This window comes from Salmo salar, chromosome ssa04 (assembly GCF_905237065.1).
Source record: "Salmo salar chromosome ssa04, Ssal_v3.1, whole genome shotgun sequence".
NCBI classification, from domain to species: domain Eukaryota; kingdom Metazoa; phylum Chordata; class Actinopteri; order Salmoniformes; family Salmonidae; genus Salmo; species Salmo salar.
The window spans coordinates 30,467,618-30,486,167 of NC_059445.1; the positions used below are offsets into that span (position 1 = coordinate 30,467,618).

The following is an 18,550-nucleotide window of genomic DNA, read 5'->3' on the forward strand; positions in this document are numbered from 1 at the left end:
AACAACAAAGAATATCTAGTTAACAGAAGAAAAGAAAGAGAAAATCAGGACAGAAGAAAAAGGATATCAAAGTGAAACAGTTCTCTAAAGACACAGGAGACAATAATACAAGAAACAACACTTCTGTAGCTTGTCAACTATGTGTCTGTCTATCCCTGTTCTCTCCTCTCTGCACAGGCCATACAAACGCTTCACACCGCGTGGCTCCTGCCACTCTAACCTGGTGGTCCCAGCGCGCACGACCCACGTGGAGTTCCAGGTCTCCGGCAGCCTCTGGAACTGTCGGTCCGCAGCCAACAAGGCTGAGTTCATCTCAGCCTATGCTACCCTCCAGTCCCTAGACTTCCTGGCGCTGACGGAAACATGGATTACCACAGATAACACTGCTACTCCTACTGCTCTCTCTTCGTCTGCCCACGTGTTCTCGCATACCCCTAGAGCATTGAGCCAGCGGGGTGGTGGCACTGGAATCCTCATCTCTCCCAAGTGGACATTCTCTCTTTCTCCCCTGACCCATCTGTCTATCTCCTCATTTGAATTCCATGCTGTCACAGTTACCAGCCCTTTCAAGCTTAACATCCTTACCATTTATCGCCCTCCAGGTTCCCTTGGAGAGTTCATCAATGAGCTTGACGCCTTGATAAGTTCCTTTCCTAAGGATGGCTCACCTCTCACAGTTCTGGGTGACTTTAACCTCCCCACGTCTACCTTTGACTCATTCCTCTCTGCCTCCTTCTTTCCACTCCTCTCCTCTTTTGACCTCACCCTCTCACCTTCCCCCCCTACTCACAAGGCAGGCAATACGCTTGACCTCATCTTTACTAGATGCTGTTCTTCCACTAATCTCATTGCAACTCCCCTCCAAATCTCCGACCACTACCTTGTATCCTTTTCCCTCTTGCTCTCATCCAACACTTCTCACTCTGCCCCTACTCGGATGGTATTGCGCCGTCCCAACCTTCGCTCTCTCTCTCCCGCTACTCTCTCCTCTTCCATCCTATCATCTCTTCCCTCTGCTCAAACCTTCTCCAACCTATCTCCTGATTCTGCCTCCTCAACCCTCCTCTCCTCCCTTTCTGCATCCTTTGATTTTCTCTGTCCCCTATCCTCCAGGCCGGCTCGGTCCTCCCCTCCTGCTCCGTGGCTCGACGACTCACTACGAGCTCACAGAACAAGGCTCCGGGCAGTCGAGCGGAAATGGAGGAAAACTCGCCTCCCCTGCGGACCTGGCATCCTTTCACTCACTCCTCTCTACATTCTCCTCTTCTGTCTCTGCTGCTAAAGCCACTTTCTACCACTCTAAATTCCAAGCATCTGCCTCTAACCCTAGGAAGCTCTTTGCCACCTTCTCCTCCCTCCTGAATCCTCCTCCCCCTCCCCCCTCCTCCCTCTCTGCGGATGACTTCGTCAACCATTTTGAAAAGAAGGTTGACGATATCCGATCCTCGTTTGCTAAGTCAAACGACACCGCTGGTCCTGCTCACACTGCCCTACCCTGTGCTTTGACCTCTTTCTCCCCTCTCTCTCCAGATGAAATCTCGCGTCTTGTGACGGCAGGCCGCCCAACAACCTGCCCACTTGACCCTATCCCCTCCTCTCTTCTCCAGACCATTTCCGGAGACCTTCTCCCCTTCCTCACCTCGCTCATCAACTCATCCTTGACCGCTGGCTACGTCCCTTCCGTCTTCAAGAGAGCGAGAGTTGCACCCCTTCTGAAAAAAACCTACACTCGATCCCTCCGATGTCAACAACTACAGACCAGTATCCCTTCTTTCTTTTCTCTCCAAAACTCTTGAACGTGCCGTCCTTGGCCAGCTCTCCTGCTATCTCTCTCAGAATGACCTTCTTGATCCTAATCAGTCAGGTTTCAAGACTGGGCATTCAACTGAGACTGCTCTTCTCTGTGTAAAGGAGGCTCTCCGCACTGCTAAAGCTAACTCTCTCTCCTCTGCTCTCATCCTTCTAGACCTATCTGCTGCCTTTGATACTGTGAACCATCAGATCCTCCTCTCCACCCTCTCCGAGTTGGGCATCTCCGGCGCGGCCCACGCTTGGATTGCGTCCTACCTGACAGGTCGCTCCTACCAGGTGGCGTGGCGAGAATCTGTCTCCGCACCATGCGCTCTCACCACTGGTGTCCCCCAGGGCTCTGTTCTAGGCCCTCTCCTATTCTCGCTATACACCAAGTCACTTGGCTCTGTCATATCCTCACATGGTCTCTCCTATCATTGCTATTCAGACGACACACAATTAATCTTCTCCTTTCCCCCTTCTGATAACCAGGCGGCGAATCGCATCTCTGCATGTCTGTCAGACATATCAGTGTGGATGACGGATCACCAGCTCAAGCTGAACCTCGGCAAGACGGAGCTGCTCTTCCTCCCGGGGAAGGACTGCCCGTTCCATGATCTCGCCATCACGGTTGACAACTCCCTTGTGTCCTCCTCCCAGAGTGCTAAGAACCTTGGCGTGATCCTGGACAACACCCTGTCGTTCTCCACTAACATCAAGGCGGTGACCCGATCCTGTAGGTTCATGCTCTACAACATTTGCAGAGTACGACCCTGTCTCACACAGGAAGCGGCGCAGGTCCTAATCCAGGCACTTGTCATCTCCCGTCTGGATTACTGCAACTCGCTGTTGGCTGGGCTCCCTGCCTGTGCCATTAAACCCCTACAACTCATCCAGAACGCCGCAGCCCGTCTGGTGTTCAACCTTCCCAAGTTCTCTCACGTCACTCCGCTCCTCCGCTCTCTCCACTGGCTTCCAGTTGAAGCTCGCATCCGCTACAAGACCATGGTGATTGCCTACGGAGCTGTGAAGGGAACGGCACCTCCATACCTTCAGGCTCTGATCAGGCCCTACACCCAAACAAGGGCACTGCGTTCATCCACCACTGGCCTGCTGGCCCCCCTACCTCTGAGGAAGCACAGTTCCCGCTCAGCCCAGTCAAAACTGTTCGCTGCTCTGGCACCCCAATGGTGGAACAAGCTCCCTCACGACGCCAGGACAGCGGAGTCAATCACCACCTTCCGGAGACACCTGAAACCCCACCTCTTTAAGGAATACCTAGGATAGGATAAAGTAATCCTTCTAACCCCCCCTTTAAAAGATTTAGATGCACTATTGTAAAGTGGTTGTTCCACTGGATATCATAAGGTGAATGCACCATTTTGTAAGTCGCTCTGGATAAGAGCGTCTGCTAAATGACTTAAATGTAATGTAATGTAATGAATGGCTGAATGAACCAGATGTAAGTCATTTACGGTTTTTAGGACTACAAGCTGGCTAGCTCTATACATTAATAGGTCAGTTTAAATTCTATAACGTAAATTCTATTACGTAAGTCTATCAACTTTCTATAAGTGAAAGAGAGTCTGTTAGTGAATTATCACTGATCAATGATTTGGAGGAAACCAAACCACAGTCGTTCTTCTCCCAGCATGTCACATTTTCTCCCCTTTGGTAAGCTACTGTTTAGGCCTATACTACTGTAAATATGAATGACACCTGGAATATAAAGCTATCCTGTATATTATAAGCTATTCTGTTTGAGAATTTTCTAGACAAATCTCTATAGCAATAAAGAGCAGAAGATGTCTAAACTGATGCAAAAAGGCACATAGCTAAGTGCAGTCAGGCTATCCGGAAGGCCAAAGTTAGTTACTTTAAGGAGCAGTTCTCTCTCTGTGGGTCTAACCCCAAGAAGTTCTGGAAAATGATTAAAGACCTGGAGAACAAACCCTCCTCCTCACAGCTTCCCATGTCCCTTAAAGTTGATGATGTGGTTGTTACTGACAAGAAGCACATGGCTGAGTTCTTTAATCATCATTAAGTCAGGATTCCTATTTGACTCAGCCATGCCTCCTTGCCCGTCCAACATTTCCTCATCTCCCACCCCTTCTAATGCGACTATCCCGATGCTTCTCCCTCTTTTTCCCCTGCCCCGCTACAAAGTTTCTCCCTGCAGGTGGTCACTGAGTCCGAGGTGCTAAAGGAGCTCCTTAAACTTGATCCCCAAAAACCATCTGGGTCAGATGGTTTAGACCCTTTCTTATCTAAGTTTGCTGCCCCCTATCATTGCCAAGCCTGTCTCTCCTTTCTGGGGAGGTTCCCATTGCTTAGAAGGCAGCCCCTGTTCATCCTTTATTTAAAGGGAGAGATCAAGCTGATCCTAACTGTTATAGGCCTATTTCTATTTTTCCCTGTTTATCAAAAGTGTAGGAAAAAATTGTCAATAATCAATTGACTGGCTTTCTTGATGTTTATAGTATTCTCTTGGGAACGCAATCTGGTTTCTGCTCAGGTTATGGATGTGTCACTGCAACCTTAAAGGTCCTCAATGATGTCACCATTGCCAATAATTCTGTGCAATATTGTGCTGCTTTTTTTATTGACTTGTCCAAAGGTTTTGATACGGTAGACCATTCCATTCTTGTGGGCCGGCTAAGGAGTATTGTTGTCTCTGAGGGCTTTTTGGCCTGGTTTGCTAACTACCTCTCTCAAAGAGTGCAGTGTATAAAGTCAGAAAATCTGCTGTCTCAGCCACTGCCTGTCACCAAAGGAGTACCCCAAGGCTCGATCCTAGGCCTCACGCTCTTCTCAATTTACATCAACAACATAGCTCAGGCAGTAGGAAGCTCTCTCATCCATTTATATGCAGATGATACAGTCTTACACTCAGCTGGCCCCTCCCCAAATGTTACATTTTTTTTACATTTTAGTAATTTAGCAGACGCTCTTATCCAGAGTGACTTACAGTAGTGAATGCATACATTTCATTTCATGCATTTACATTTTTATTTTTTTTGTACTGGCCCCCCGTGGGAATCGAACCCACAACCCTGGCGTTGCAAACACCATGCTCTACCAACTGAGCCACAAAGCTTGAAACTGGTCATCTCTGTATACCCGTCACAAGACCCACAGGTTCTGCCAGTCACATTCTGATAAAGGTCCCCAAAGCACACACATCCCTGGGTCGCTCCTCTTAGGCCTCACTCCCCCCTATCGGAGATATCTACTGCAGCCCTCATCCTCCACATACAACACCCGTTCTGCCAGTCACATTCTGATAAAGGTCCCCAAAGCACACACATCCCTGGGTCGCTCCTCTTTTCAGTTTGCTGCAGCTAGCGACTGGAATGAGCTGCAACAAACACTCAAACTGGACAGTTTTATATCAATCTCTTCATTCAAAGACTCAATCATTGACACTCTTACTGACAGTTGTGGTTGCTTTGTGTGATGTATTGTTGTCTCTACCTTCTTGCCCTTTGTGCTGTTGACTGTGCCCAATAAAGTTTGTCCCATGTTTTGTGCTGCTACCATGTTGTGTTGTCATGTGTTGCTACGTTGCTATGTTGTTGTCTTAGGTCTCTCTTTATGTAGTGTTGTGTTGTCTTTCTTGTCTTGATGTGTGTTTTATCCTATATTTATATTTTATTTATATTTTTAATCCCAGCCCCCATCCCCGCAGGAGGCCTTTTGCCTTTTGGTAGGCCGTCATTGTAAATAAGAATTTGTTCTTAACCTGTTGGGGCTCGGGGGCAGTATTGAGACATTTTGAAAAAAATATGTGCCCATTTTTAACTGCCTCCTACACCAACTCAGAAGCTAGGATATGCATATTATTAACACATTCGGATAGAAAACACTCTGAATTTTCTACAACAGTTTTAATGGTGTCTGTAAGTATAACAAAACTCATATTGCAGGCAAAAACCTGTGAAAAATAGATCCAAAAAAATGTGAATTTTGTGACTGTACTATTTAGTGTCATTGTTTTATAGATACCATAGTGAGAAAGGATTCATTTCGCAACACCTACGGCTTCCACTAGATGTCAACGATCTTTATAAAGTTGTTTGAAGCGTCTATGATAAACAGAGAGCAAATTAGAATGCAAGGAAGTTGACATGTCATCACTTCATTTTTTTGCGCCTGCGCATAAATCTGAGAAGCGTGAGTTTGTCATCATTGTTTATCTAGACATAGGATAGGTTGTGTGAAAATATTACTGATGTTTAACGTTAAAAATGGACCAAAAGATTAATGCTAAACAAGGTTTGACATGTTTGAACGAACGTAAATAGATTATTTACTAGTTTTTTTTAGCTTTTCGGCGTGATTTTACACCCCCCCCACCACGTTTTGTGGGAGCATAATGAACGCTAAGTACTTGGTGTTATTTGGACATAAATTATGAACTTTGTCAAAAGAAACCACATTTGTTCCGGACCTGGGATATCCTGGCAGTGCCTTCTGATGGAGATAATCAAAGGTAAGGGGATATTTACAATGTTATTATCGATATTAGATGATGCTAACTGTATAGCATAGCTTATTGTTCTTAGCATAGCACCCCGTTTATTGCAAAATGTGATTTCCCAGTAAAGTTATTTTGAGATCTGGCCATTCGGTAGCAATTACGAGATGATAATATATTATTCTTTGAATGACAATATTATAATTTACCAATGTTTTCGAATAGTAATTTTGTTATGTTCACCGGAAGCATTTCAGAGAAGAAAAAAATCTGAATTTCACGCTACTGTAAAATGCTGTTTTTGGATATAAATATGAACTTGATGGAACAAAAAATGCATGTATTGTATAACATAATGTCCTAGGAGTGTCATCTGATGGAGATTGACAAAGGTTAGTGCATAATTCTAGCTGGTTTCTGCTTTTGGTGACGCCTGACCTTGAATTGAAAATGGATGTTTGTACTTTTGTGGCTATGTACTGTCCTAACATAATCTAACTTTATGCTTTTGCCGTAAAGCCTCTTTGAAAATCGAACAATGTGGTTAGATTAAGGAGATGTTTATCTTTTAAATTGTGTAAAATAGTTGATTGTTTGAAAAATTGAAATTATTAGATTTTTGATGTTTTGAATTTCCAGCCTTGTTAGCAATCCCGACTCGGGATTCATTGCTAACCTGTAGCCCCAACAGACATTTCGGTGATGCCCAACTGAGGAACCAAAACCTCGCAAGTGCCCTCAGAAGGGTCCAGGTGGTGGTTGGTAAAGCCCCAGGAGACCAGCCTTTGGTGACTCGTTACTTTTCCGTTTGTCAAGGGCTACTCTACTGGGTTACAGAAGTAGGTGAAGACCCACGTTACTGTCAGCGGTGTCCCACCTGTCACCAGACTGCCCCAGTAGGGCATACCCAAGCTCCTCTCATTCTGCTACCCATCATTGAGACCCCATTACCCCCTGGGTGATGCCCAGTGTGTGCAAGCATATGCACAAGGCACAAAGAGTACAACAATGGACTTACGACCGCCCAGCGCAAGCATGTGAGATCAATCCTGGTGACCATGGGCTCCTCCTTCTCCCTACCACAGAAAGCAAGTTCCTCACCAGGTGGAAGGGGCCCTATGAAGACATCAAAAGCTGAACACTGTATGCTGGAAACACTTGGTTTGTTATTTTAACTAAACATAACCAATCTTTGTTAAACATAAATACCGAACTTGTTTTGCATGGATTCCAGGACGCAGTTAGCTTTTAACAGATAGGTCCACTATTTCTTGTCCCAGAATCCCGCTTAACTGACAGGTTAAAGTCTGCTTGAAAGAGCTGCTAACCTAGCTAAGCTGCTAGCCACCAAGCTAACGAAACTAGTCACATGAGTTTTCTAATGGAGCCCTCTTTGTCTAGAGAAGTAAATTTAACGGTTCCAGCGCTGTAGGAGCTGTATATACTATGCTTTGTTTCAGGACAAACTGGATCACTCAGAGTTCCAATGTGGCAATTGTTTGCTTGCCGAGGATTAAAGGCTTGAGGTGGCTTCCTTGATCCCGCAGGTCGCTAGCCTACGTAAGAAACATTTTCTGTGCCGGTGGCTGGGCGGCGCTCGCGCTTGTTGGATGCATCTCCGCTTTGTCGTTATCCGACTGGCCGGTGTTGCCTGGAGTTTGTTTTCTAGGGGAGCCATCTCCTGCCTTTCCTCCCCCGTCTGATAGCGGGGTCGCAGGAGCACAGCAAGAGGAGCATGGCAATCAATGATGGTCGTATGTCACGAGCCGTGGAAGCCGAAGACAGTGGCCTCCCACAAAGCAATCTACACTCCCAACGAGAGGCCTGGAGCGGATACAAACAACTAATAGTTTCCCCACACTGGAGCCTGATCTTCCTGCACCTTTGTCGCTGGAGATACTTCTGTCTGCAAACGCTGTGCCTACTCCTTCCCCTACGATTTCGAAGTCGACGTCAGCAACCTTCCTTCCCTGCTCTGGATCAAGCGGGGCTTCTCCATCTGTTGGAGGCCTGCACCAGGCACCGGGAGCTACGGGCTCAAGTTATCCTGCCTCTCGCCCGTCCTTAAAGGGTTCTCCGAATCCTGTGGAGCGTGGGAGTGGGCGGATTTCCTCATCCTTCTCGCCAGCCGTGATTTTGGGCAGCTCCATGGTAAGAAATGTTACTGTTCCTGGTGCAAAAACAATGTCCTATCCCGGAGCTCGAGTAAATTCTATTACTAAGCTGCTCCCGAATGTACTTCGCCAGGATATGGACATTGATTCTATCGTAGTCCTTGTGGGTTTTAATTATATTATGAAGGGCAGCTCTGAACAGTTTAAATTGGATTTCAAAGTGCTGATTGACTCTCTACCAGACAATAACAAAAGACCCATCATATCTGGCCCTGTGCCCTCTCTGAATCGTGGCATTGAAGGGTTTAGCAGGATTCTTTCTCTTCACAACTGGCTACGTGATTATTGCAGCTCAATGGGTGTAACTTTTGTTGACAATTTCGATACCTTTTGAAAGCAAAACACGTTTTATAAGGAGGATGGGATCCATCCAAGTCATTTGGGTTCCTGGATGCTTTTGCAGCATTTATAAGTAAGTCGCTCTGGATAAGAGCGTCTGCTAAATGACTTAAATGTAAATGTAAATGTAAATAAGGCTGTGTTGAGACAATGACTTATCAATGACCCAAACCCAGCTCAGTTAATCCCTACCATTGTATCGCTGAGACACAATGTAAGTAAACTAATTTATGTCCCTCTTACTGCCCTCAATGCCTCTGCTGATCCTATCGCTATTGTATGCAGCAATCATGTGCCTTTGAACCAGATTTGTGACCCGTTTCAGGAAACTAGGCGTATGTCGCGGGTCACTACCTCACAGGAGAGCCGTTTGAACATAAACTTTGATTCTTTTTAGCAAAATGCATTTTTTGGCAGAAATGCCTTCTCGAACATGTGAACTTTCATGTGCCTTAATAACAAATGTGTATGCCATCTGTAAATACGAATACAATTGTTAAATTGCGAGCCGAGTTGGTTTATCCAAAGAAAAAGCCAGCAACCCTCCCACTAGCCATGATTGGCTGAGATAATGAGTGGGCTGGACATGCCGAGAGATGAGTTTGGATTGGTCTGCCATATAGCACACATCCGTCTATTTGAGCTGGTCAGTACGTCTACGGAATCCTAACTAACGCTGCTCTTTTTAAAATGTATTGTGTATTAAAACTGCTGTTAGCTAGCTAACATTGAACCTGGTTGGTTAGCTACCTGCAGATTCATGCAGGGTAGTAACATCATGAGTTGTGATTATGGTTCATTGTTTAGCTAGCTGGCTTGCTAGCTAACGTTACGTCATGAGTGGTGATTATGGTTAATTGTTTACGTAGCTAGCTACATATCTTAACAAAAGACTCTGCAAGTAACCATTTTGGGTACGTTTGTAAATTCAGTCTGGCCATCTACTCTGATTTCAGAGCACTCTTGCCAGAGAGCGCAGAATAACTGATGATTTACGAATGCTCAACACTTCTTGAATATGGCCGGTGTCAGTAAACTCATCGGCCAGAGCGTCCGGTGTGCGCTCTGAACGTGAAAAGCTCTGAATTTACGAACGGACAATCTGACAACACAGTTGCAGTCACCAAAGCTCTGGATAACATAACAACCTAACCAGCTCTGCTTGGGCAAGTAATGCTCAGTGAGCTGTTCGCTTTCACTTAGATGTCTGGAAGTAGCTAGCAAGTTAGCTTGGGTGCTTGACTGCTGCTGTTAGTACATTCGGATCAACCCTTAAAGAGATGGGTGGGGCTAAAGCTTACGAGGGTGTGAACGATGCTGAATGGGTGTAGACAAAGAAGGGCTCTCCAATAGTAGTACCAAAACATTCAAAGACACTTTTCTCAAAAGTGAGTTTAGAAGTTAATCAACTTTCAAAGCAAAATTACTTTCCCATTGTTCCTCAACTGTAGTGTATGATATACCATTTTGTAGCTCTGAGTCTTTACTTTTATCCAATGTAAAAAAACACAATTTCAAATTTTGCTCCATAAGATCGATTTGAGCTGGTCGGTCACATTTGTGCTGTTAGCACTGAGGCGGTGTCCCCTGGTAGGAAGTCCACTGTGTGCAGCTCACCCTGCACTAACATAAATAACATGCAAATATCTACTTCAGCTAAGCTTCCCAGTAAAGCAATGAAAACAAGCAAGCATCCCAGAAAAGTGCTCAAAATAGCCCACATTAACATATGTTGCTTAAGAACCAATCTTGTGCCTATGAAACATTGGAGACTAAATATAGTTAAAATTTTGTCAACAATCGAAGCCAACCCTGTCTGTTTTGCCCCATAGTTGTGCATGCATCGGTTTTGTTGGAAAACAACCAACCCATCTATACAGCACAGGCGGTTGGTGGAACCTTAATTGGGGAAGAAAGGCTCGTGGTAATGGCTAGAGTGGAATGGTATCAAATACAACACATGGTTTCCATGTGTTTTATTACCATATGTAGACTCAACAAATTTTGATCAGATAGTGATATTTTTTTATTTTAAATGTATTTTACCTTTTTATTTAACTAGGCAAGTCAGTTAAGAACAAATTCTTATTTTCAATGATAGCCTAGGATCACTGGGTTAACTGCCTTGTTCAGGGGCAGAATGACAGATTTTTACCTTGTTAGGTCGGGGATTCGATCTTGCAACCTTTCGGTTACTAGTCCAACGCTCTAACCACTAGGATACCTGCCGCCCTAATCAATTGGTGGCCTATAGTGGTTGCAATTGAGATCAGCTGTGCGGGTGATTTTAGAGCATATTATTGGTATAACAAAAGATCAGCTGGTGATAATCTAGTGGCCATCGATGGTTGCAATTGTCCCTGTGTGTTATGGGGGATGCAGTGTTTAGAACAGAATAATATAACAGAATGAAAGTCAGGTTGAGACAAAAACCAATATACAAAATACATACAAGCTTTTAACTTATTTCAGAATGTTTAGACAGAAACAAAGAGGGCTGTCTATTTAGTACTGACCTGGCTGTATTTGGCCTGGATGCCCCAAGGGCGTCCCAGGAAGATGTAAACACTCCCATGTCCTCTGTCCTCCAGTGGGGCTCCTACAGCCAGCTCCGGCAACCCGTCCCCATTCAGGTCTGGACAGGGGGACAGAGACGTCCCAAACTGACCATGGACGTTCCCCTGGACTCCACGCAGGGTGAGGGAGCAGTTGGGTGCCTAGAATGGAATCAAATCGAATTCAGGTAGGCATCCGCGCTTCAGCAAACAAAGGAGGTAGGATGGGTGATCAATAACAGTAATACAGTGATACGGCTTACACAATATAAACGGCCCAAATTGATTGAATTGGCAGCAGTAGTGTGGCTGAGCGGGTATAACACAATTTGATACAGTTTCAAACTAACTATGACCAAAAAAACAGTGAAATGACTCTTGATAATACAAATGACAAGGAACTGATATACAGTGCATTCAGAAATTATTGACTTTTTCCACATTTTGTTACGTTACAGCCTTATTCTAAAATTGATTTTTATTTTTAAATTCCCTCATCAATCTACACACAATACCCCTAATGACAAAAGTAAAATAGTTTTTTTGAAATCTAGGCAGATTTATAAAAAAAAGCAGAAATATCACATTTACATAAGTATTCAGACCCTTTACTCAGTACTTTGTTGAAGCACCTTTGACATCGGTTACAGCCTCGAGTCTTCTTGGGTATGATGCTACAAGCTTGGCACACCTGTATTTGGGGAGTTTCTCCCATTCTTCTCTGCAGATCATCTCAAGCTCTGTCAGGTTGGATGGGGAGCACCGCTGCACAGCTATTTTCAGGTCTGTCCAGAGATGTTTGATCGAGTTCAAGTCTAGCTGGGCCACTTAAGGAAATTCAAAGACTTCTCTCAAAGCATGTCCTGCGTTGTCTTGGCTGTGTGCTTAGGGTCGTTGTCCTGTTGGAAGGTGAACCTTCTGAGGTCCTGAGTGCTCTGGAACAGGTTTTCATCAAGGATCTCTCTGTACTTTGCTCCGTTCATCTTTCTCTCGATCGTGAATAGTCAGGACTGGCTTCCGTCTGGCCACTCTACCATAAAGGCCTGATTTGTGAAGTGCTGCAGAGATGATTGTCCTTCAGAAGGTTCTCCCATCTCCACAAAGGAACTCTGTCAGAGTGACCATTGGGTTCTTGGTCACCTCTCTGACCAAGGCCCTTCTCCCCCGATTGCTCATTTTGGCCGGGTGGCCAGCTCTAGGAAGAGTCTTGGTGGTTCCAAACTTCTTCCATTTAAGAATGATGGAGGCCACTGTGTTCTTGGGGACCTTCAATGCTGAAGACATTTTTTGGTACCCTTCCCTTGATCTGTGCCTCTGAACAATCCTGTCTCTGAGCTCTACAGACAATTCCTTCGACCTCCTGGCTTGGTTTTTGCTCTGACATGCACTGTCAACTGTGAGACCTTATATAGACAGGTGTGTTCCTTTCCAAATCATGTCCAATCAATTGAATGTACCACAGGTGGACTCCAATCAAGTTGTAGAAACATCAAGGATGATCAATGGAAACAGGATGCACCTGAGCTCAATTTCGAGTCTCACAGCAAATCTTCTGTTTTTTAGGCTGTAATGTAAAAAAAAATTGGGAAAAAGTGAAGCAACACACACACACACACACACACACACACACACACACACACACACACACACACACACACACACACACACACACACACACACACACACAGGAAGCTGTAACTGCAATTGTGCAATGTGTGTCTGAAATTCTCCAACGGCCACGTTTCGCTGCTTTGTGTGCCACTTACTCCTCACAAACAGGTTAGGTCCAGCCAACTGACTCTACTTCCTCCAGAACCAGTTAACTTCCGCTTGAATGACTCTTAACCGTTTGTAGGAGTAGTCTTCAAACTAAAAGCGTCCTAAGTCTCCCCTAGGTCCAGTCCTTCCAAGCAGAAGAAAATTAGGGCTGATGTATTCTATGCAGTCCTCCCGGCTCTGAGTCCTGGCATCTATGGGCCTTTCATTGGCAAGGTTAGCAGCCATGAACATAAATGTTTGAAACTCACTCCATGTGAAGAGTCCTTCTCCTCTCATATTGTGCAAGGCCCGCTTCACAGAGCGAACAGCTGCTTCTGCAGCACCCTTCCTGTGAGGGGAGTCTGCTGGGTGGATCTTCCAGCTCCACTCTGTTTCATGCTTTGAAGCTTCATTTTCAAGCTCAGATGTACTTTGTTGATCCAATCACCTTCACTCTTTGCGGAGCAAGTCTTCCTTCGCGGTGGCTTATCAGTAGCTCAATGCTCTCCGGTCTCCTCAGATCTCCTAGACTGACTTCTGGGAAGAACTTCTTGAGTTGCTCAGGTTTGATGACTCTGTGGATGTTGGCAATTTCATTCAAACCATAGCAGACAAGCTCATAGGCTCTTTCTGTGCCTCTAGGCATTTTGACCCTCACTCTGAGGAGATATCTTCTGGTTTTAACCTTCATGGCCATCCCCCCCAACTCCATGGACGACTAAAGTGATGTTTTCACTTTGAAGATTTAATCTCCTGGCAGCTCTGTGGGTGATATAATTTGTGTCCGATGCCAAGTCGATCAGGGTTCCAATTTTTTTGTCCTGCATTGGCAGTTACCTCGAGCAGCATTAGAATAACTGGCAATTCTTCTACTGCACTTGACACAATCTCTCCAAGCTGGATCTTTTCAACACAGTTTGTCTTTGCGGTGATGTTGGTAAACACTCTCTTGAATTTGTCCGCCATCTCTGGGGAGAGTTTAGATACAAATTCCTCCTGCTCCTCAGTCCGCCTATGCCTTCTCACATTGAATTGTCTTCTTTCTGAGTCACTCCTCTTGAAGTCTCCCTTCAGGCATAGAAAAAAATGGTGGTCTTTTTTACAGTTTCTGTTCCTGCACAGGTATGTCTCTTTCATCATCTTCTCCATGACAGACCAAGCACCTCTTGCAGGCCCCCAGCTTTTCTACAGCAGCCAACTTTTCCACCGGCTTCAGTTCCTTGAAACGCTTGCAAAATAATATATTTTCTGTGCTTTTCATCTCCACAGTGGACCGCGTGGACGCATATTTCCTCTCCATGCAAGCATTTCTCTTTTCTGGCCTTTCACTCACTCCCAGCTGCTCCAGTTTTTCAAGAATTTCCTCTTATGTTTTCAGGAATTTAAGAACGTTCCCAAAGTGATTGTCTGGTGTGACATTATTCCTCGGATTAAACCTCTTATGGACAGCGCCTGGCGCGAAATACGAAAAACCTTAAATGCTATAATTTCAATTTCTCAAACATATGACTATTTTACACCATTTGAAAGATAAGACTATCTAACCACGTTGTACAATTTCAAAAAGGCTTTACAGCGAAAGCAAAACATTAGATTATATCAGGAGAGGACCCAGCCAGAAATAATCACACACCCATTTTTCAAGCTAGCATATATGTCACAAAAACCAAAACCACAACTAAATGCAGCACTAACCTTTGATCTTCATCAGATGACACCCCTAGGACATTATGTTATACAATACATGCATGTTTTGTTCAATCAAGTTCATATTTATATAAAAAAACAGCTTTTTACATTAGCATGTTTTGTTCAGAACTAGCATACCCACCGAAAACTTCCGGTGAATGTACTAAATTACTCACGATTAACGTTGACAAAAAACATAACAATTATTTTAAGAATTATAGATACAGAACTCTTTTATGCAATCACGGTGTCAGATTTTAAAATAGCTTTTCGGTGAATGCACATTTTGCAATATTCTGAGTAGATAGCCCGGCCATCACGGCTAGTAAATTTGACACCCACCAAGTTTGGCCCTCACCCTCAGATTTACTATAAGAAAAATTGGATTACCTTTGCTGTTCTTCGTCAGAATGCACTCCCAGGACTTCTACTTCAACAACAAATGTTGTTTTGGTTCGAAATAATCCATAGTTATATCCAAATAGCTCCGTTTTGTTCGTGCGTTCAAGTCACTATCTGAAGGGTGACGCGCTGGCGCGTTTCGTGACAAAAGATTTCTAAATATTCCATTACCGTACTTCGAAGCATGTCAAACGCTGTTTAAAATCAATTTTTATGCAATTTTTCTCGTAAAATAGCGATAATATTCCAACCGGGCGACGACGTATTCGTTCAAACACTGAAAGAAAAAAATGGAGTCAGCTCGTGCATGAGCGCTCCAGTGTCATTGTTCCCAGAAGGACCACTCACCAAAACCCCTGCTGTTTTTCGCCCAGAGACTGCAGAGCTATCATTCCACATTCTGGCGCCTTCCTAGAGCCAATGAAAGCCTTAGAAAATGTCACGTTACAGCACAGAAGCTGTATTTTTGATAGAGAGGCTATAGAAAGACAAGAAATGGTCAGACAGGGCACTTCCCGTATAGAATCTTCTCAGGTTTTGGCCTGCCATATGCGTTCTGTTATACTCACAGACACCATTCAAACAGTTTTAGAAACTTTAGAGTGTTTTCTATCCAAATCTACTAATTATATGCATATTCTAGTTACTGGGCAGGAGTAGTAACCAGATTAAATCGGGTACGTTTTTTATCCGGCCGTGAAAATACTGCCCCCTATCCCAAACAGGTTAACCATGAAGACAAGCCACTCTCTCTTGATGTTGTCAGGTAACTTGCTTTCTATGAATCTGATCACTAGAGGGTTGTTGATGGCTCCTGTGTTTCCAAGCTCTGTGAGGTCATCCAGGGCCTTCTCTATAGTTTGGATCATAGAGCTCCATTTTTATGGAATGGTCTGCCTACCAATGTGAGAGACGCAGACTCAGTCTCAACCTTTAAGTCTTTACTGAAGACTTATCTCTTCAGTAGGTCCTATGATTAAGTATAGTCTGGCCCAGGAGTGAGAAGGTGAACGGAAAGGCTGGAGCAACGAACCGCCCTTGCTGTCTCTGCCTTGCCGGTTCCCCTCTCTCCACTGGGATTCTCTGCCTCTAACCCTTTTACAGGGGCTGAGTCACTGGCTTACTGGTGTTCTTCCATGCCGTCCATGGGAGGGGTGCGTCACTTGAGTGGGTTGAGTCACTGACGTGGTCTTCCTGTCTGGGTTGGCCATGGCGGAGATCGTTGTGGGCTATACTCGGCCTTGTCTTAGGACGGTAAGTTGGTGGTTGGAGACATCCCTCTAGTGGTGTGGGGGCTGTGCTTTGGCAAAGTGGGTGGGGTTATATCCTGCCTGTTTGGCCCTGTCCGGGGGTATCATCGGATGGGGCCACAGTGTCTTCTGATCCCTCCTGTCTCAGCCTCCAGTATTTATGCTGCTGTTATAATATCCACCCTGCACAGCCAGAAGAGGACTGGCCACCCCTCATAGCCTGGTTCCTCTCTAGGTTTCTTCCTAGGTTTTTGGCCTTTCTAGGGAGTTTTTCCTAGGGAGTTTTTCCTAGCCACCGTGCTTTTTTCACATGCTTTGCTTGCTGTTTGGGGTTTTAGGCTGGGTTACAGCACTTTGAGATATCAGCTGATGTACGAAGGGCTTTATAAAAATACATTTGATTGATTGATGTGGATAACTTTCCTAGGCTGATTTGCCCTTAAAGCAGGAATTTTCTCCAGATCCTCCATTATCTCCAAGGCAATTGTAGACTTGTTTCCATATCTGTTCTCCAGCACCCTGAACATGTCCTCAGCAGTGTTGTAAGAAGACAAACGGAGGCCTCTGCATATCCTCTCATCTATACTGTCAATGAGTTGGATCCTCTTTACTTCGACTGAGCCTGTTGGTTCCCCCTGCTTTTGCAAACTCTCCCAGTCTCTTCTCCATCAATGGAAATTCCTTTTATACCCACTGAACCTGGGTAGACAGATTGGCTTTATCCTCAGTGTCGGTTGTGGAGCTGGCATGGGCACCTGCGGCACTCTCCCTCTGTCTCTCTCCTCTTCTGCAATTCTTTGTGCTGTGAGAAATTCTGCCCTCCTTGCTTCAAGGTTGTTACCGAATGCCTTCAGATCCTTCACTCTCCCTCCCAGCCTTTCCTTTTCTGCCACTGGAATCCACATCTCCCACTCTGCTAGGCTTGCGATTGCACAGTAGCTCAAAGCCATCTCTGTTTACAGCGGTAACAGGTATCTGAGCAACTCCATCACAGGCTGTCTCGGCTTCATGGATTGCAGACCTCACCTCATTTTCGCCGTATCTAGGCCATAGATTGGACTGGACCATCTCCCTGACTTCATCCAATCGAAGCATCGCATTCTTGGAATGTCTTCTCAAGTTCAGTCTGCTTCTCCTTGCTCAGTTCAGCTTCTTCACCCTCATCGGATCCAGCTTCAATGTCTGCCAGAAGGCCAGCCCTGTACTCGTCATTTGTCTCACTGACCGTCCTCGCCTCCAACTTGAGCTTCTTGAACTCCTCTTGTAGTTCTCTTTTAGTCATGTGCTTTGCGACTCTGCTGAGGAAGTTTGCTGCTTGGTAAAAGTTATTTTTTGCTTCAGCTCCTTCACTGTTATTCCAAGAGCTTCCAACGCCATGTTGAGGTGTCAGTCAATACTCCTCTCTGCGACGACAGCGTTCCTGACTTCAGGCCGTTAATCCTTTTGTCTTCACTGCCACGCGGTTATCAACTGTCAAGTTGTGTATGGTTCACACTGCAGCTCTTTGCCCAAACTTGAAAAAGGCCTCTTTAAGGACTGAAGGATGCAAGGAACAACTCAATTTTCTTCTGACTTCTTTTATTTATTTAGTCAGTTAGTTAGTTAGCTAGCTAATTAGTTAGGTTGATAACAGGTTGAGTCTCCAGAATCCTAAATGAGCTGAATGTGTATGAATGAGTCTCCTCTTCCATGAAGGACTTCCAGTGAAATGCCTTTTCACCAAACATTTCACCACCTGCTATCACAAAGGTGCACCAGTATATATGTTCCCCAGGGAAACACAAGCTAATGATGGGTTCCACAATGCATACACTCTTCCGCCCCCTGCTGGTGTTTTATCTTTGAAATCTGTTGAAAATGTGAATGCCTTGAATATGAATACCTGTCTTTTGACACACACACACACACACACACACACACACACACACACACACACACACACACACACACACACACACACACACACACACACACACACACACACACACACACACACACACACACACACACACACAGGAAGCTGTAACGGCAATTGTGCAATGTGTGTCTGAAATTCTGTACTGTAGTATTTGAGTGTTTTGTAAGCTGTATATGAACACAGCAGTGTTGGTTAGA

The 18,550-nt window shown here is 44.9% G+C and overlaps 1 protein-coding gene across 4 annotated transcripts in view; it reads right to left on the reverse strand.

Moving 5' to 3' along the window:
• Positions 1-18,550, reverse strand: part of LOC106602819 (integrin alpha-X) — an 87,803-nt gene that overhangs the window by 54,634 nt on the left and 14,619 nt on the right. For all 4 annotated transcript variants that reach the window (XM_045716806.1, XM_045716805.1, XM_014195712.2 and 1 more), the window contains exon 14: positions 11,298-11,498. In XM_045716806.1, coding sequence (XP_045572762.1) covers positions 11,298-11,498 — 201 coding nt within the window. The remainder of the gene's footprint in view (positions 1-11,297; positions 11,499-18,550) is intronic.